At 39.5% G+C, this 20666-nt stretch overlaps 1 protein-coding gene and 1 long non-coding RNA gene across 3 annotated transcripts; one reads left to right on the top strand and one right to left on the bottom strand.

Annotated features, from left to right (window-relative positions):
- Positions 1-267: 267 nt before the first annotated feature.
- snw1 (SNW domain containing 1) lies at positions 268-12781 on the bottom strand. Of its 2 annotated transcripts, none has more exons than XM_031288060.2 (14): positions 12670-12781; positions 11991-12144; positions 11611-11772; positions 10991-11086; positions 10625-10731; positions 10228-10332; positions 9174-9243; positions 8975-9040; positions 6541-6657; positions 6284-6425; positions 5465-5567; positions 3787-3904; positions 2889-3052; positions 268-1157 (listed from the first exon to the last, which is right to left on the bottom strand). In XM_031288060.2, the coding sequence occupies exons 1-14, from the start codon at positions 12681-12683 to the stop codon at positions 965-967; spliced, it is 1611 nt and encodes a 536-aa protein (XP_031143920.1). In that variant the 5' UTR covers positions 12684-12781; the 3' UTR covers positions 268-964. The 2 variants fall into 2 exon arrangements, with proteins under 2 accessions (XP_031143920.1, XP_031143919.1); XM_031288059.2 differs by having other exon boundaries at positions 5465-5570; positions 12670-12780.
- On the top strand, positions 9557-15585 carry LOC118493866. The gene is made up of 3 exons (XR_004895909.1): positions 9557-9566; positions 11326-11330; positions 15487-15585. It is a non-coding gene; the product is annotated as an uncharacterized LOC118493866 (long non-coding RNA).
- The last annotated feature ends 5081 nt before the right edge of the window (positions 15586-20666 follow it).

The raw sequence follows: 20666 nt of genomic DNA, 5'->3' as shown, positions 1-20666 counted from the left end.
GAACCCATTTGTGGCAAAAAATGTCACTAATCACACTTCTCTAAATACATTTGGGGCATTTAATCATCTATGTAAATGGTGTGCATTACTTGGGAAGTGATTTAAATAAGGGAAATCTACTACGAGAAAACTATAATAATTACACAACTAATGGAGCTTTACATTAAGCAGCTCTGAACTGGACTGAAAAACGCTGACAGGGAGAAAACATTGAATCTCATTTCCAACTTTGTAAATACAAAATTGTTTACTCAAGAATCCCAGAGGTTTCCAAATTACACACGATTATATGAAATTTATTCCATTGGTTGTAATGTACAAGAATTATAAACCTGGTTTGCTTCACTTCTTACAGAAAGGTTCATACTGCTGTACATACTGTATCTGCCATCAAATAAGAACTTTAACTGTGCTCACAAATACACCGTTAAATAAACACAGTTGACAAAAACTCAAGGGGGGGGAATGTGGGAAGAAATGAGAAAATAAAGTAAATATGAACAGGTCCTGCTGAGTTTCTGTTGGGTTTACTCTGTATATATGTTATATATCTAAAATCTACACATTTCCAGAGCCAAATTCTCACTGTCCACATTTGAAAGGACTTTGCTGCAGTGTACAGAGACGTTTTCAGATGCAGAGGCTGATCTCACACATACAACAGCTTTTTGTTTAGCACCACCTGCGCTATATATGGAACGTGTTTACTCATGTCATATTAAGCATGACACTGAATGCTCAGCCTAGTCTGAATAGAGCCAAGTAAACAAGTAAAAAAATAACAAAAAAGGAGAAAAAATACATCTATCACCTTCTCTCAAACTGAAAGAAAACCTGACACATCATTTCTGATAGAGACTTGAGCATATTAAAACACCTCTCAGCCTTTGCGAGGATGCAGACTACCTCCCCATCCTGGAACAAGCTAGCGGCTGCCCTACGTGGAGTCTGTGCCCGGCCGCTCTCACTCCTTCCTGCGTTTCTTGTCGTGGTAGTCGTCCTTTGAGCGGCTGCTGGTGGACGGCCTCTTGGAGCCGCCGTGCTGCTTGGCCTCCTCCAAGAACTTGTCCAGTCCGAAGGGATCCTCCTCAAACTGGACTGGACCTTCCCGCCTCTGCCCGTGGTCGGCACCTGAGAACTCTTTGTCTGGAACAAACCTGTTTTGTGCAAGGAAAAGCAAAAAAAAAAAAAAAAAAAAAAAAGATCATTACAGTGTGCACCAAAGTCATAGTTTCTTTTACTGACAATTTTTGGTTTTTGTCTTCAGTTATCCTCAAAGCAGGATAGAGGACAACGTGTTGAAAGTAAAAAGGTAACTTTATTTAGGTAACCTATTCCATGGAACATGTGTTTGTATGTCTCAGGGAATTTGCTTAAATCAAAGATTTTCAATGTTTTGCACAACAGTGTAACTCCCTGCAGCCAGGCAAATATCCCTAGAGGACAATGACAAGCTGGTGACTAAACATATGGGACAGGCTATGCTCGGTTAGTAGAGTGTGGCGCTGCTGCCCCGAGGGCAAGGACTCCTGCTGGGACATCATGTGCCTGCTTGCCTCGTGCCTCAAAATAAAGCCAGGACGACCTCAAAATGAGTCCAAGCTTTTATTGTTATTTTTTTTTTTATGATTATGAATGAGAAGGTGACCACTTCAGCAGTCATGTAAGTAGCCTGATAAATGTAACAGTCCTTAATTTGATTTAAAAACAGTCCTTCCAGAAATATCTGGAGTTTTTTTGTGATTGTTGTGGGCAAAAATCCTTGATTATGCGGCACGTTTTCTTAAAAAATGCGATGGAATATGCGGGATATTTATGCAATGAAATTGTGGGAACTGTGGTTTCATCATGGCTTCATCGCGGGGTTTGCAGCTTTTCGATGATGTTCACGTCGCGTAATTACGTCGCTTCATAACGTTCCCATGGCAACAGGGGAAAATGGCTGCTCTTGTGTGAAATAAACGCAACATTTTTCAACTTTCTGCTAAGATATATGTGACTTTTTTGCAACGAAAATGCAGGGATTATGAAATCATGCAAGTCCCGCATATTTTGCGCGGAAATCGGCAATTTATATGGCGTATTTTAAAAAATGCAGCCCCCGCATAAATATGCGGACTTTGGCTGATTATGCGATCGCATAATCACGTTTTTCTGGAGGGACTGTAAAAAAAAGTGTTTGTTTTCAAACCAGCAATGGCCAACAAGATGTTTGGGATCCACTATGGGTTGTGAATTTATTTAAGGCAATATTTAGCCATATTCCAGACAATAATATTTTGTTTTAATCAATTGTTCTAGTTTAAGCAAATCATTTGATTGAAGTTTAAGAAAAATGTTTTTCCTTATTAACTTGTATGATGCGGAAAGGTACTCTGAACTCTATTCAGATTATCTAAAATGTAGGGGAATCCCAGCTATAGCATCTACAAAGTTATTAACCTTAATTACACTTAACACTAAATCCAAAAGCATAGTTATAAATGGTTCACATCACATTCACTCCATTCATATGCAATTATGCACAAGGTTTCTCAAAAATGGAATAAAAGTGAGCACAAACTTTTCATTGCTTATTCCTGAGTTGCGCTTTGTAAAATTTAAGACCGATGCCACCAAGACGACAATGTCCACCATACAATGAATTGAATCCTACACTTAGTTATGTGTTATATATGTAAACCATTTTGCTTTTATATAAACTAGTGATTCAAAGAAGTCTTTCCTCTGATCAGCTGTGTTTCATGTGTACTTAGTGTCATGTATGACAAAAAGTGAACAGCAATGTGATGATAAATATTTGAATAGCCAAATTAGTCAAATAAATGTATAATACGTTGTAGTTTGTTATTGAAGTGGTAATAAAGTAAGTAAGTAATCTATAGTACCTGTTGTTTTGCATGAGTGTGTCGAAGTCATCTGTGTAGGTGTCCTTCTCTATATTCTTGCTGGGCCGGTAGATGTTTGAAGCCATGTCTCTGCTGCCGCGGAACGGCTGGTCGTACACGTTGTACGTCTCATCCTCACCACCGGCAAAACCACTATCCATACCCTGGAAGAGACGGGGAGAAAGGAAGAGTGACTTTCAGGAAAATATGTAATATATGTACAACAAGGCAATATCTAAATCTTTTGAGGTGATTTCCTAATCAGAATCAGCATTATTGGCCAGGTTTGCATAAACAAACAAGGAACTTAACTCCACTCCACTCCAGGTAACTGTCTCTCTTACCTTACGCTACCGGTCAAAAGTTTGGGGTCACTTAGAAATTTCCATTCCACTCCATTACAGACAGAATACCAGCTGAGATCAGTTGCATTGTTCTTTTAATCAGGGCAGCAGTTTTCAGATTACATTATGTGCTTACATAATTGCAAAAGGGTTCTCGACTGTTGTAGAAAGAAGTGGCTGATCTTTAATGCAATATCTACATTGCCCATTATCAGCAACCATTCATCCAATGTTCCAAAGGCACATTCTGTTTACTAATATATAATTTTAAAAGGCTAACTGAGAAAACATTGCATTGCATTGTTTTAAAAAAAACAATGCAACTGATCTCAGCTGGTATTCTGTCTGTAATAGAGTGGAATGGAAATTTCTAAGTGACCCCAAACTTTTGACCGGTAGTGTACATATTGACATACTGTAACTCTATTTTGGGAATGTTTCCTCATGTTGCAGAGCTGGGTATTCAGTCTTGTACATGTTGATATTTTTGTCCAGTCAACACAAATCATCTAAGTCTATATTGATGTAGTAAAGTAGGTATGATATGTTCCAACCTTGCTCTGATTGAAGAGTCGCTGGTCATACTGCGCCTCACTGGCAGAACGAGGGTTGGGCACGCCCAGAGCGATGAGCTCGCTAATGTCCCTGTCCTGATCTCTCTGCAGCTTCGACCTGAAAAAGAGAACAATGTCTGAAATTTAGCAAAGATTCATGGCAAAAACTAATCACACACACACAACACAAAAACATAGGAAACATAATATAGGCTATATATAACAACTTTCATTAATACTATTACATTTCTACAAAGAATGCGATATTTTTATAGCCTGGCAACTTGCAAATGCGTATTAGTATGAAACTTCTCAGTTCATTTTCCATTTCCATGGGGCGTTATCAACAGGCACAGACCAAAATGCCTCTGGATGCAATTAGGGCTGGGCAATATATCAATATTATATCAATATCGTGATATGAGACTGGATATCGTCTTAGATTTTGGATATTGTAATATGACACATAAGTGTTTCTATCCCTGTGTAATCTGTCCCTGGTTTTAATGGCTGGATTACAGTAAAGTGATGTCATTTTTTTACCAGACTTTTCTATTATTTGCCTTTACCCACTTAGTTATTATATACACATTAATGATGATTATTTATCAAAAATCTCATTGTGTGAATATTTTTTTGTAAGCACCAATTGTCAACCCTACAATATCGATATTGAGGTCAACGATATCGTGATATTAGATTTTTTCCATATCGCCCAGCTCTAGATGCAATTGAATACAGCTACAACCAATCAGAGCAACGAAACAACGTAGCTCTGAGCGACACAAGTTGCTTGGTCAGTTTTGAAACCTGGTTACAAACTTTCTCAGATTGAAGCTAAGCAGTACACTAAAATGTTTTCGTGAGCCTCGTGCATTGCGCTGTTGTGCGCCAGTTACGTTCGGTAACGTTTGGTAAGCGTGACGCTCCTCTGTCAGCCATCGTCTTAAACCCGCCATATGTGAGATAAACGGTCGTGATTGGTCCGCCCAGGGTATGGCCGGCTGGAAATCTGTGTGAACGAGAGCGGCGCCAGACGTATCTGCCAGAGCAAATAAAACATGAGCTCGCATTTCGTCTGGTATCTAGCCTAATACTTTTAGTGCTGTAGCATCAAACCTCTGAAGTCATGAGGGGAACTGTAATTTCAACGTGATATATTACAAAATAAATAATAGGACATTGGCTGAAATTTGTATGTGTACAACATAAAGTAACTTCTAAAATCATAAATGTACAAGCTTTAATCTATTATGAAATATGTGTACAATACATCATAAAAAAAAAAAAAAAAAGTTCTTGGTGACTTTAACATCTTGACTGTCCTCAAAGTTAAGTCAAAGGTAATTTTAAGATAACTAGGTTTCTGCTATTCGACAGCTGGAATTGTGATTGTAATGAGCTCTGCCCTGAATTTCACTTCCTCCACTCCTCCAGGGACCCACAATTCCATCAATTGACAACCCGACAGTGAATACATGCATCTTACATACACAAACAGTCTGTGGATCATTGCAGACAAGGACTAATGCGCAAGTACTCGGTTGGATCCTGCTGCGTTCGTTCCGTATTACTGCTGGCCCCATGAATGATTCAGCAGTGAATCTGTGTGTGTGTGTATAGGGAGAAGGTGGGGAGTGAGTTCACATGCAGTGTGTTTAAAGTGCGTGTCCAGCACCTCTTATCAGGAGCAGCCCTGGAAATGTTCCTGTCGTGCTGTCTCTCTTTCCTTCTGTCATGGCGGATCTCGTCACGCTCCCTGACCTCGGTGTCCTCGCCACCTGCTGTGAGAGACAGGGGGAGATGGACGGATGGAAAGAGGTGAGAATGGGGTGCAAAAAAAACAAAAACAAATAGCAACATTTAAAAAAAGAATTAAAACCACACGATGAAAGGAGTGGGAGACATATGATGACATGGTGCAGTAGAAAAGCAGAGGTGAAAAGAAAGAGGAGAGAAATGAGAAGACAGGTGAGAAAGAGTGAAAGTATGTTGGAGGTAAAGTAAGGGTTAATGGAAAAAATAGATGTTAAAGGAATGGAAGAAATGCGATGCAGGGGATACAGAGGAGAGGGAAGATTAGGCCAAGTGGTCAGGAAACTTGCAAAACAAAAACACAGCTGACAGATTTTAGAATTTATAAACAAATTGTAAACTCAGACTTTGCATTCTGATCCGATGTGATGTATCGAAATTCAAAAAGCACGCACAAAAACAGGACATGCAGCACTGATTTCTCTTCAAGATGTGAATTATCAGCAGGGAAGCGCAAACATCATTTCACAGCTTACTGGTCCTGTCAACACTGGCAGGATGAAAAATGTTGTCATCACTTATGCCACTGGTGTTCCAGATTTGGAACTGGCAACAGCACTGACAACAGAGTCTGCTCCACTCACTCAGAAAACCACAAACACAGGCTAGTCACATAGGCTTAAAAATAAGAAGCCGACAAAATATTCTAAATACAATTTTGGCCCTTGTCTTTAGGACCCACCTTTGTCCCCGTGACTTTTGATCCCTGCCCTGCGGTCTCGAGCCATTTGGGCCAGTTCCCTCAGTTTCTCCTCCTTCTTTTCCTTCTCCTTCTGGGCCATCTTCTTCTCTACCTGGGCTCTCATCTCCACTGCCTCTCTGGCCTATGGAAGAAATCAGCATTTCATTAGGTAATTCAAATATGGGTAAAAAGGTATATATTTTAGGCAATGCAACAATTCTGAACTATATATATATATATAGACAATGGTGGAGTACCTTTCTATCAGCGATGTAGAGCGCCTCAGCCAGCTTCGCAAAGTTTTCATTGATGTGAACGGTTTGCAGCCCCCTACCATCAGCAGCCAGACGTTTGTCAAGAGGAATGGTGTAGCCCTGAAATACGTTAGGCACACAAACAGAAAGAAATGAGCAGAGTAAAAAATGGGTATTTAAAATGGAATGACCATGACAAGATCTGGAGCTAGATGTATAAGGGTCAAAGACGAATAAGGATTTAAAATTTGAAAATAAATGAAAGTGTCAAAAAATGCCAACTCAAGCACTTTCTATTTTTATTAGAGTGTTCTATATACATCTCAACAGGAATTTAATTTAGAAATGCAATTTAATTTTCTTTTATCAATAATGTGATTTATTCCATGAAAAATGTCCTTCCTGGATAATGGGAATGGATTTAAAAAATATTTAAATGTCTACCTTTTTAGCATATAAATGTTTAGGCATATCCATAGTTACAGCTAACCAAACGCGCACTGTTCAAAAAAAATTAATTTTTAACACAATTGATATATTTGGGTATTTATAATTAAATGGGCTCATCGTTTGATTTTGGTCACACAATATTCCATGCCAAAAACAGAAAAATTATGAAGGATGTCTTAAAATGCTTTACAGTAAAGGTTATCAGGTTTTTATTGTATACTCAACTGAGGAAAACATGATGAGACCATGAAAATCTGAGTTAAATGACTTGACTGTGTCATTGTTACTCGGGATGACATCCCGTTAGCCAGGAATGACATAATGCAAAAATGCCATAAAAGATTAAAGAAATAAATATTAATTTATTAATATAATCTGACATTATCAACACAATGCTTGAAAAGTGATAAATACTAATAAAAAAACTATTTTCATTAACATGTCCAATCTGGATAACAGAGGACATGTCCTGGGTAACAGAAGATCTTCGTTAACCAGGAAGGACAAACTGTTATCCAGGAAGGACAAAAACATGATTTTCCCACCAAAACACTGTCAAACATTGCATACTCAGCTAAAATATATCTTAGCCTTTAAAACATTAATGCCATATTTCACATGAAATAGGCATTTTTTAAATAAAAACATCAAATGTGTTTTATTAGCGTTATCCAGAAAGACACATGATTTTTGGACATAGTTCACCAGTGACCGAAAAAGCTAAATAAAAACTTTTAAGAGAGAATTACTAAACTCTCCAGATGTTTTGAGGTCCTCCAAAATCTTCTCTATGATGTAATATCATATTTCATGACTATGCAGTTGCATTATGGGTAATTTATGGAGTTTAAGGTCTGTTACCCAGGAAGGACATTAGGGAAATCCAAAAATAAGGACAAAAGTATTTCTTGAGTAACATTTTAAATAAGGTTAGGATTGTTACTATATTTGTAGGTATCACTGCAAACATCGACACAATTATGCCAAAGTAGATAATTAATGCTCTTATTATTATTTTTGACATTTTTATACTTAGATTTTAAGCCCGGACGTTACCCAGGAGGGACAGTTTGGTACTTCTCAGCTCAATAACTCTTTGAATTAAATTTTTTTGCAATAAATACCTATACAAGTGAGTAAAGAGGAGAGAGTTGAGTAATATAATGTCGTTTTTTTTAAATTGATATTTATCTTTTGCATTATGAATATGTTTTGGACACCATAATTGACATGCCACGTCTTTGACCCATAAACAATGATGGTGAGTAGTAGAGCAGACACAAGTATTGATATGCAAATATGCACTTTCAATTTTGTATGAGGGGTGCACGGGTAATAGGTGTATGGTTTTGAATTGTGAATTGTTTAGTTTGATATCATGTACGTAAAGTATGTTATGTCATTTTTGTTGCAATTGTATAGACCTACAACCAATCAGAGCAACGAAACAACGTAGCTCTGAGTGACACATGCAAGTTGCTTGGTCAGTTTTTCACAAACTTTCTCAAATTACAGCTAAACAGTACACTAAAATGTGTTTCTGAAAACATTTGAGGCGAGAAATAGGCAATAGAGTAACTGAAGCTTGAGTCCTATTTGATCAGAACGCGATTCTTGTGCATTGTGCTGTTGTGTGCCAGTTACGTAAGCATGACGCTCCTGTCATTCATTGTCTTATACCCGCTATATGTGATCTAAGTGGTTGTTATTACGGTTTAATAGCTATTGAGGTATTGATATGCAAACAGATGTTTAAGGTTGTTTCTACATCCATTTATGCTCGTCGACATACACACAGTTTTAGTTGTGAATCTACACCGAGTCTTATGCATCTGGCCCCTGGAGTCCTAAAAAATCTAATATTTATGCAATGTAATACTAAAACAATAAAAATGGAAAACAAAACACATGCCTGCACGACCTACTCACAATGTTTGACATTTACAAAAAAGTGTAAGTGTTCAAATTAATTGTGGTGTCACAATACCTTAGCGTTTTTCCAGTTGGAGATGCATGGAGGAATCTTCCACTCCTGCTGCTCCTTGACTGTCATCTACAACAAAAGGGAGAGACTCTTTAAAACACAACAGCTTTTGGACAATACAAGGGAATTTCATTTTGGATGTTTCAATATAGCATGAAAGTACTGAAAAGCACAATGTTTCTAACATTTCAGACAACTGTACCTTTCTGCTTGGGGAATGCATGACAGGGGCAGGGGGAGAAGGAGGTCCTCGAGGAATCTTCTTGTTGATCCTGAAACATCAATTACACCCGTTACATTTCTTCATCTATTTCTGTCAGACTGAGGGTCATAAGGATAGTTACAACAAATGACCTTGTAACTGGTAAAAAATAATTCTTTACAAGAGCAAGATATTTATAATGGAGCCAACTTTGGGTATCTAAATAGAACTTTTGAGTATGATCAGGCTTTTAAGTACTTAATTCTCACTTAGATTTCCTTTGGCTATTACTTGATGTACAATTCTGATGGAAAAGTTAACAACCTTTAAAAACTACTAATGGGAACTCTTCAAACTGATCAACACATCATGAAGAAATTAAAAGAAATTCAAGTTGCTGCGTTGGACACATATTAGGGGTGCATGATATATCGACTCAATACCGTTATCGCAATATCACGTTGCGCAATATTATATCGAAAGGGGTTGCAATATTTATATTGTGGAGCCCTGTGTCCCGTCCGTTGACTGTGTGGCTTAGTTTTGTTTGATTTAGAGCCCGCTTGAAACGCTGTAATGATCATGTTTCATTGGCCAGTTACCGTGCCACTTGCACATGTTAGTACACGTCAGCGCACGGGTCCACTACGTGACAAACCCTATGGAGCGTACCACATGTGTACATATTTCAACAGAGTGACAGTGTAAGTGAAGAAATTGATAGACAACTAAACGGAACGAATCAGAAAAGCGGAAGAAAAGTTGTGTCCTGTTCTTCATTTATTTATTTTATACTGTCCAACCAGTAGAACATGTCCTGTTCTGTAGACATGGTCCTTATTTATTTATTCATGTTGTACCAGTCCAATATGACTGTCAGTTGAAATAAACCTTGTTGTAAGAAAACTTGTTTAATTTGTTAGGAATCTATTTTGATGCGTTTTCCCATAACTTTTGTAATTTTACATATGTTTGAAAATATCTATAATCACAATATTCATAATTGATATCACATTTTGTCAATATCGTGCAACCCTAACACATATTTACTTACTTGAAACGTGGCGGTTCCATCGGATCTTTCTGCATTTCCACCATGCGGATCACTCTCTGTTTGGCCCCGGAGTTAAAAGCCACTCCCTGCTGGGACGGGGTGTATCTTGGGGAGAGACAACGAAAAAGAAATGTGTCACCATACATAAAACCTAACTTCACCAGCCACATGCACAAATACAGGAGATTAAGACAATTTTGATTTACTATCAGTATGTACTTAAGTGTTTCATAACATTGAATGTCATCACTGGGAGTGTGTCTCATCTCTACCTTCAATCCCACATGATGTCAATGTAGCATTATATGAAAGCACAGCCTAAAAAACAATCCTACTCTCACTATTTAATTTTTGTGCTCTAAAATGTTGTTGGAAGTAGTTCAATTCTAATACATACCTGATGTACTGTGCAGGAGCTTGCTTGTCTGCAGCTCTTACAGGCATGGCAGCAGCAATCTTTTGAGACACCGCCTTGTCCAGGGCACTGCGGGTCTTCTCTGTCAGCTACAAAGACACGTGACCAATTCTAACTCAGTAAAGTTAAAGTACAAACTAAATAAAACGGTTGTCAGAACTGTTCAGTCGATTTTTTTGATCACACAGTAACCAATGGATAAAACACTGACTGCTCTCCTTGGGTAAAGGGTGTAGAGAATATTGTATGACCTTAAGTGGTCTAATCTACAGTTCCATGGATAACTTGATGTAATGGCACCCTGCGTGTAACTCACTTTTCCAAACACTCCCATTGCAGCTGGCTTACCTCTTTTACGGCCTCCTCATCAGGCTTCTGTAGTTCTGGCGTGTCTTCATTCAGAACTTCCTTTGGAAGAAGGTCTGTGTACTTACTGAAGATCACCTGCAACAATGAAGGATGAGAAATGCTTAGAAATAACTAACTCATGAAGCCAACTAAGATCCTTTTTGTAACCACATCAGAAAATGACATGCACCATGGCAATGGATTGTTTTGACAATGTGTATCATAGTGTGGTGTGTGTGTGTGTGTGTGTGTGTGTGTGTTGTGTATTCTGTAAATCAAAGGGGACATATTAAAAATTTGCATTTAAGATTGATTTTGTCCTATGGTATTGTCAGCGTAGGTAATACTAAGAATAGCATTGCAACTCTTGCAATAAACAAAGCTGGATTTTGTCAGGCCTAGACTCACTGGCAAGTGTTATATGATACCAACTATGAGTGAGATCTGTGAGCAACCTTCATAATATTTACAATGAATAAAAAGATGTGCGCACTGTGCAGGTGTATTTCATCTTAATGTGTGTCTACTCTTGTCATTTTGATGAGACTAGAGTTGTAATTTAATCTACAGTTGATATTTTTCAAGTTATACACGGATACATTTTTCAATTGCCTGTGTACCTTATCCTTGCCCTGTCCCTGTCGGGCGATGGCATCATATTTGATCTTTCCTTCTGCATCCACCTGCACCGCCAGGGCATTGGATGTCTTCTTCTTCCTACCCATCTCCAGAGGAAACTGGGCCACGTGGATCTCTGGGAAAGCTCCTCCATCTCCAAAGTCCTACGGAAACAAAAACATTTACAGCAATGAGAAGATAGACGTGGTGTTGATTAGTCTTATATAGCACTATGGCAGATACTCCTCTACATTTAGTATGCCATCCAGATGTGGGACATCAGACAAGAAATACCCCCAACCACCAACAAACTGAAAATTCGGTTTTCTCATGTTATTGATACTGTTTAACTAGTAGTACTAGAGTAAATAAGCTGATTTACCTCAAGTGAGCGAGGCACCCAGGCTTTTCTGTGTCCATAAGGAGGGGGCTCCCTGCGGGACGAGACCAGGGCGGTCGAGTAGGACGTCTGGGCCCGGAGCCTCTCCTCTGACTCCAGCTGGTCCTGAGACAGCTGGGTCGGCGCCGGTAAAAAGCTGGACACAAAATGATACACGTTTAAGTCTCATTGTTTGTACAGTAGCTTAGCGACAGCTGTAACGTCAAGCCCTAGCTAGCGTTAGCCTATAGTGACACCGAATAACGTTACCTAGCTATACTTAAAGTGCTAAAAAATGCTAACGTTAGCCAGTTAGCTAATAGTCAGGCTTCACGTAACATGCTGTTACAATTTTCAAGAACCAAACTGAAGCATGTAGCTAACACACCACAAACAACCCGTTGATAAACTCGTGTTGTTGACCATGGCTGCGTGCTGCTAAGCTAGCTAGCTAATGCCAAATGTTTAGCTAGCTATCGACATACAATTTCAGCTCAGCTAACGTTAGTTAGCATTAGCTGGTGCTAATAGCTTCGATAAAAAAGGGCACGATAGCGGGCAGGACAAAGACATCAATGTCACATATTAGAGGCAATCTATACATCGTATAACATAAAGTGAAGCAACATTTGATAACATTTCGTGGAATAAAACACACAAAAGACCTGGTCGCGGTACTCACCTCGCCAGAGACATTTTCCCCTTTCTTCCTTAGCAATGAACTGGGCATGCGCGGTGATGCTGGACTTGACTAGTATAGATATTTTCTGCCCTTTTCTGTTAGGGTTAGTTTATGTATTCTAAGGATTTTACTGTGAGATATGTGTCGTTTTGTTTCGGGATTATTTTTCAAATCTTTAAAAAATTTTAAATGTAATTTCAGCAATACGAACTTCAGCTTTGGTAATGTTACATCAAGAGGGAGCTGAGAGAGAATAGAATAGAATAGAATAGAACAGAACATATATTGCTTTACCCTTTTCATTAAATATAAATGTAATATTCAACAATATGACATTAAGCATGAGCCAATGTAACATCCAAAAGTGTGCCAATGAAGCTTATTTGAGTGAGAGAGAATTAAATTAAAATAAATTAGAACAGAATATATCCAAGAGAACAGTATGGTTTAGGGATCACCTATAGTGGTACAAATATTTAATTTCATACCAAAAAACTTCACAAACTTCTAGACCAACTTGATTATAACCCTTATGTTGTTTCCAGGTCAAGTTACAAAAAGTGTGCTTCTTTTCAATTGCTTAGTAGTATATAATAAAGGCTACTTTTGGAGTAATGTAACATATCAAACAGGGAAATGCAGCTATTATAGTCAGGAGAAGTTTTAGCCTCTCCTAACAAGCTACAAAGTAATATAACAAAGCCATTTGGATTTCTCTGCTTGTAGTTTCTCTCCAAAGTGATCAATCTCATTTAAGAGTCTGTTATTTGCATCTGAAGGAGTCTGGTAATACAGCAAACGAGGAGCAAACAGAGCAACAGAGCGCAACCAGCAAGAAACTTACACAAATCTTTGCTTACATACACTCTTAGTATCATTCTATAATTCATTCAAAAGTAATTTGATGTTATTTTATCTTAAGTCATGTTGAGTCACAAGCTGGTCTCTTTCACAAACTGGATATCCACAAAATCAAAGTTTATTTTTCTTTTTTACACCAGACATTTTGATTTGATTTGAAGCACATGTGTTGCTATCAACATAAACAATGTCTCTGTTATATTTAATTGTCCAAATAAGCCATAACCATATCATGTGTATAAATGTAGGCCTATCAATGCTCAGAGAGCATAATTAGATATTGCATCTAACGATCTGGTCAAAGCTGAGAAAGGTGGCAGACTAATGGCTTTAGATGAAAAATGCATCATACTACACATATCATTTTTCAGTGTTAGGGTTACGGTGTGCATAGTCAAAAGATACTACTTATTAAATATTTTATTTACATGGTTTTTTATGAATATTGGGTTGTACAAGGCAATCATCTAAAATGAGGTTCTGCACAAACCTCACACATCTAGTGTCTGGTGTATTGGTAAATGTTAATGGTGAAAAAGGAAGAATCTCATAAATGCTGATGTTAATAATAGAGTAGACAAACAACTCTTTATTATGCTGATATTACTCTTTTAATTCAAAGTTTACCTGTGTGTGTGTGTGTGTGTGTGTGTGTGTGTGTGTGGGAGGGGGGGTTCTGTGCTTTTAACATATGCTGCCAGTTTATGGCTTGGGACACGCACAGGTCATTTTTCACTACCTTCATGAGCTAACCTAATTTGTTACTGCTATCAGCTGATGTTTCTAGCTGGATTTATGTGTCATGTAGCTAGCCAGAGTCAACATTTGTCTATCAAATTGTGGTGTGCTGTAAAAAAGTTTTGGAAATGCAAGAATAAATGTCACTGACAAATTCACCGCTTAACAGTAATTTTAGCTGGTTTCCAGCAAGTTGCTTTATTTCTAAATACTGAAAAAAAAAATATCCTCCCTGCTGCTGCACACATCCTCAAAACCTATATCTATGTTTTACTATACTATTGCTCCGAGTTCTTTCTGTCTGTAGATTTCAGTTTCTAAAATAAGGACATTGATTTCATTTGATTGAAACACTGCATCACTGGCCAAGAAGTCCCAGCGGCGCCTCTACTTCCTCCGCAAACTGAAGAGAGCAAGAGAGCAAACCCGCTTCACCCGTAAAGCAACCAGCATTGTGGGTGATCTCAGCCACCCCTCACACAGCCTCTTCAGCCTCTTGCCATCTGGGAGACGGTACCGGAGAATCCGAGCCTGTTTCACCAGACTGGCTAACAGCTTCATTCCCCAGAATGTCTGGAAGCTTAACACCCTCCCCTCTGCCCCCAAGAACTCTGGACATCAGGATCTGCACTGGCCACTTTATATAAAAGAAGACACTCATGAACTCTTCCTTTATATTGCACATTTCAAATATCTTCATCTTTAGTTTTCTGTACTGTTTGATTTTGCTTTACATTTGCACTATTTAGAATGTATTACTGTACTGTATACTACTTCCTTTCTTATTTGTACACATTACTTATCTTTCTCTTAATCTTTATTTGTATATATTTCTTATCTTTTATATTATACTTGTTGTACGTGACCTTATTGCACCGTGAGTCGGAGAGAAACGTATTTTCAATTGCCCTGTATGTCTGGCACATATTGCAGAATTGACAATAAAGTTGACTTGACTTGATAAATGGACCACAGCCTCGTTTAATCTCACGGTGACTGATAAGCACTTGGCTGATTCCAGTCCTTCACACCAGGGATACTCATGTAATGCAAACATTGCTTAGAATTTTCTACACTCTGTGCGTAGAACCAGGTAGAATCAGTCTACCTTGTTAGGGTGAGGTCTGGACCCAAGAGCGAACACAGACTAGATGGGTGGAATTGAAAACAGTTCTTTAACGTAGATATAGCCGAACAGAAAATATTGCAAAAACTAAGGAGGGTGGTGATCCAAATGGAGTGGAGGAGTGGAGGTAGGCAAGGCAGGCTCGAAAACACACACAGCTGGTGGCGTGGCTGGAAGTGAAGATGCTGTAGACCTCCAACGTCTGCGCACAGAAAAAAAAAACGACACAGTGTTAATATAAAGAAAAACTTCAAAACAGGTTGCTTAGAGACTAGAGCTTCTGGCCGAGTAGTTACCACTTGATAGACTGAAACGTACTGGCGCTGGCTTCCTGGATCACAGGAGTACTAGTGCTGGAGCTTGATTAGTAGATCACCTGCAGCTGCGCTGGAGAGCCAGGTGCCCTGGAGGAAGCCACGCCTGCCCACACACTCCACACAATCCCACACACACAGATAACCAGAAAAAAAAGAAACACACAGCCTGAGTCACGGACAGGCCGTGACATACCTGGTTCTACGCAGTGTACAATGTGAGTGAGTGTAACAATGGCCAGAAGGAAACCCAGCTGTTCCAGTCTCAGTTGTCAGTAAAGGCATATATGTTTCACTGGAGACTACTGAACAAAGGGAGGACATGAATGCTTGCAAAATGAGTTTTGCCATGGAATAGGAAAATTATGTAATGTTGCCATAATGGAACCTGCTGTTATGATGAATGTGATAATTATCTTGACTCAGGCTCTCCTGCCATAATCATCAGCAATAAAAGTGACATCCCTGCTGTGAGTGGTACTTGTTGGTTTTCTTACTTTGCCTTGTACTGTGACTGACTCACTTTCTTTCTTTCTTTCTTTCTTTCTTTCTTTCTTTCACTGTTTATGCTTTTATCTGAGTGTCTGCATCTTTTCTCCCTATCTCATCTGTCTCTGTTTTCTTGCCATCTTTCTTCCTTCCTCTCCCTCTCTGTTTCTCGGAGGAGGAGGATGCAGTCTGTCAGTCTCTCAGTGGAGACGTACTTTACTAATGTGACACAGGGTAAAAGGACACGTCAAAGGAGATCAATCACCATGCAGCACGGGACAAGAAAGCTTTTAATACACCCAATCATCTGGGTGCTTCTCTTTTTCGACAGTGCCTGGCATTTGGCACTGAGTAGCTCCATATCATTTTGACTGCCCCTCCCTGGACTTGCTGCAGGCTGACTGATGGAGCGGGCATCGTCTCACCAGTCAACTGAAATCACCCTCTGGGGGCTTATAAAAAGCGCCGTATATTTTTCAGTGTTTTCTTGAGGCTGCTGGGAGATGATTTTTTTTCAAAAAACTTTATATATAACCTGTGAAAAAAGTCTCTTGAGTGGGATTTACAAATCAAAGCAGGATTTATTGTAATTTATTCATCAGCTTAAGGTCAGACCATGACAACAAGGACAACAGTGTTCATTGTCATCCTCATGAGGCCAGACTAACAATGGAAGGGGGCGTCCACATGCTTGTGGCAGAAGGCTTTGATGCGAGCCGACATGGAGGTGGCACTTGCTATGTTAATGCTCCCAGCAATAGAAGTGTGTGAGGCTGAGGAAGGCAACACATGCTCTGCGGTACCTCAGATTCTCATCACATGCCCCATCTCTAGTGTCACTGTGCACAGAGGGACCAGGGCAAAGTCAGATCAAACTGGAGGAGCGCAAGATGAACAGACACATAAGCAGTCATGATTCACCCTTTCAACTGACTGTTAGAAATTGTAAATCGGCCTACTTCACGCAGACGGAGCGCTCTAATGAGGCTGTATCGGCTAGGATCGGGTTGCACAGGCTATTCGTAGATGTCTTAAGGCAGTTACACACCAACCAGACGGCCGACCGTTGTAAGAAAAGGCAGTTGGACTGATCAGTCTCCCCGAGTTGGTCAAAAAAGTGCCTCGGAACACACCAAAGCGACGAGACGTAATACGTCTACATAACAGCAGGCAGTACTAATCTGTATTGTCACCCAAAAAAATGAACGCGTCACATGGGTCTGGCTGCTGCTTCCGGATTTTGGATTTTTCAACCGGCCATTACTGGCGACTCATTCAGAATACGATCTCATATTGTACTAAAATAGTTCACCGAAACGTGTTTCTGAAAACATTTTAAGCCTGAAATAGGCAATGCAGTTGTTGAATCTGTCTTCATTTCAGATCGACAAAGGTCAGTTTAAAAGATTTTCGTCAGATTTTGAGAGGCGTTAGTCACGGTCATCCCGCTTGCCTTTTCCGGGTGAGTCCCGACTGCCCTGTCTCCGACTGAGCATGTCAGGTCGGCCAAAATGAAGACCGACAGCTCCTCCAACGGACGACGGCACGGAACACACCGACCAGACTCGAGTCACTGACCTCACCAGACTGTCCAACGGCCGATTATCAGCCCGGTGTGTAACTGCCATTAGGTTTGTAGGTAAAGTCCTTCCTGAGTTCTTGATAATAACGAGCTAGTTGATTTAATAAATCTGGGTGCACCATTAACACTTAACCAATGTCTTTGCCAGGTTATTAATGTGTAAATCAGCTTCTAGGAAACATCTGTAGTGCCATTCAATCAAAAGCAACCAACTATGTAAACAGGAAGTCACTTTAGCATCACAAGCTGTAGCTAAACTACAGTTTTAAGACTAATTATTTATTTATGTTGACTGCTAATTCTATACTTTACTTGTTGTATCTGCATCTGCATATTAAAACTATGATTAATACATGTAAGGAAAGATCGTATTATCATCAGATATGTTGACAATACGCCTATTTCTCTAAACAGGTCATATAGTATTAGCAAGCTAACTAACGTTAGCTTTGTCTGTTAGCTATAACAGTTACACCTGGCGGTTACTGGGTGTAAATATTAAGAGAACAACTAATCTAAACGTATGAATTAGTTTGTGCGGTGCAACCCATTTTAATTTAGTGATCCGTAAACCGCCTTTAACATCATGTTGCACTTGTAGACAAGTCACTGAAATGCACAAAAAGACGGAACCTCCTGTGCTTCAGTACAACATTGAAGTAATTTTAGCAAACCAAATTAAACCTGAACTAATTTAAATGTTATTACACAACCTCTAGCCCAAAGGTCTCCTTGGATTTCTGTTGAAATCATTTTTGACATGTGAGTGTGGGTCTTTAGGTGTTCTCTCTCTCTTGATCAAACTAAACTTCACTGTGGCCAATGTAACATGATGGGTAGTTATAGAAAAACTCAGGAGCAGCTTGACTTCTGGATGCATGAAGGTTCGGCAGACTTTGAGGACTTACACAGTAAGCATTTAATGGAACCTCAATCGAGGATAAATTAGGCAGACAGTAGGCCTACAGTTTAACCACGATGTGTTAATCAGGTAGTGCCGTCCCAATTCTGAGGTTCCTGTGTCTCCCCCAGATGCATATATCTCTCGCTCAAGCTGTCAAGTTTGTTATGCCAAGATATTGATGGCGCCAAAACAAAAGATGCTCACCTAAAACCTAGTTGAGTCTATCTCTCTCTGGGATTTATGCTAAAGTGTGTCAGGTCCCTTTACCCTATTTAAAAAGGTGACAGTCCTGGAACAAAACATTCCCTTATCATCATCCCTAAACACACACACACACACACACACACACACACACACACACACACACACACACATACATACACACACACACACACACACACACACACACACACACACACCTATACATTAACATGTTTGGTTATTAGAGTCCCCAGTCCCCTGACCTGTAACCTATGACCTGATTTATTTGAGTTATCTTAGTTTCCCCTTTTGTCTCATCTTATCACAACATGGTGTTTCTGGAAATTCGACAACAGATACCCCCCTTCCTACTGGAGAAGGATGATAGCATTACGACACTCACTTCTTTCAACCAATGAAATTGCTGTCATAGCATCCGCGATTGAGGAGCCAAAGAACAGAGAGCAAATCCATGAGGATCGCTGTATCACATCACTGCAGGGCTCTCGTGCCTAGCATACAATGCCAGTGGACATTCACCATTGCAGCTGTGATCCGTATTGTATCCTCCAAGTGACGTTTTCAGATATGGTGGTGAAAATGGGCAAGACGTGCAAGATGTGCAGCTCATAGCAGATGCAAATCTGTAATTCGTATTGTAGATATAAATACTGTAAATCAAGACACACAACCCTGATATAAAAAATAAAACGTTTGAAGCAATTACTAAGTCATATTTCTTCTAGCATAGTCTCGATCAACAGAAATACATTTCTAGGACAAAGCCTGACACGCGCCGGATGTCAGGCTTTGCCCCTCACCTTCTGCTTTCTGTGTGTTGCCGTTCTCAAAATTCCTTTGATACGGGAAACAACAACCTTCGAGCTAGCAAGCTACACAATGAAAATGGCAACTTTTGAAGAACATTTGGATCATGCATCAAGACAGGCCTGCTTGGTTCTTTCAGTGAATGGTTGTAAAGATTTACGAAGAATATGTTTACGGAATTTATCTAACTGGGACGTTTTGGGTTTGAATGGCGAGATTGCTATGGACGAAGTACACACAGCAATATACTGGTAAGAGCAAGTTACCTTTTAACCGCGTATCCAGCTTATTTAAATAGCTCACGTTTGTGTATTGTCTGAACAGTTAACTTCATTTAATATTGTATGTGGCGTATTCTTTTGCATGGTGCAATTGTTCCACCAAAACAAGTTCCTTCCTGAGAACATTTTGCAGAGCCACCGTCACTGCGTCCAGAATTTAGCGCAGCCCAAGACCATTTTTTTTCCTATCCTAGAATGTATCTGTGGTGTAGCAAGACCTTCCTCCACAGCGCTGGGAAGATAAGATAGTGCTCAGAGCATTGCAAGATAGGTCTTGCAATGCTAGACCACTTCATGACCGCTGTTATACTGTAAAACTACAATCTGAACCAGTCCATTTTAGGTATGTGATTCTCCTTACCTAAACATATGGTGATCTATACTTTTTATTTGAAAAAGAATATAAAGTTACTGCCTTTTCCCTACATAGAGCATCTCTTGTTCCCTGCCCACCTCAGATGCTGTTTCCCACTGAAATCACTCAAAAGGTAAACACGGTAACACAGGGAGTGCTTGTTATCAGCTGCTTGAGCTGTGGGAATCAAAATAAGGTTTCTCTTCCTCTCCCTGGCTCTTGTAGCGGGAGTTTGTTCTCAAAGCTGAGCTCCTCCCTGTCGGAAATGATTCATGTCGCAATTATTACCAGGTAAATACTGGGAGGAGAACGGGAAGA

This window comes from Sander lucioperca, chromosome 19 (assembly GCF_008315115.2).
Source record: "Sander lucioperca isolate FBNREF2018 chromosome 19, SLUC_FBN_1.2, whole genome shotgun sequence".
Taxonomy (NCBI): domain Eukaryota; kingdom Metazoa; phylum Chordata; class Actinopteri; order Perciformes; family Percidae; genus Sander; species Sander lucioperca.
The sequence above is the reverse complement of the archived record's forward strand: the minus strand, read 5'-3'. Positions and strand labels throughout refer to the sequence as shown.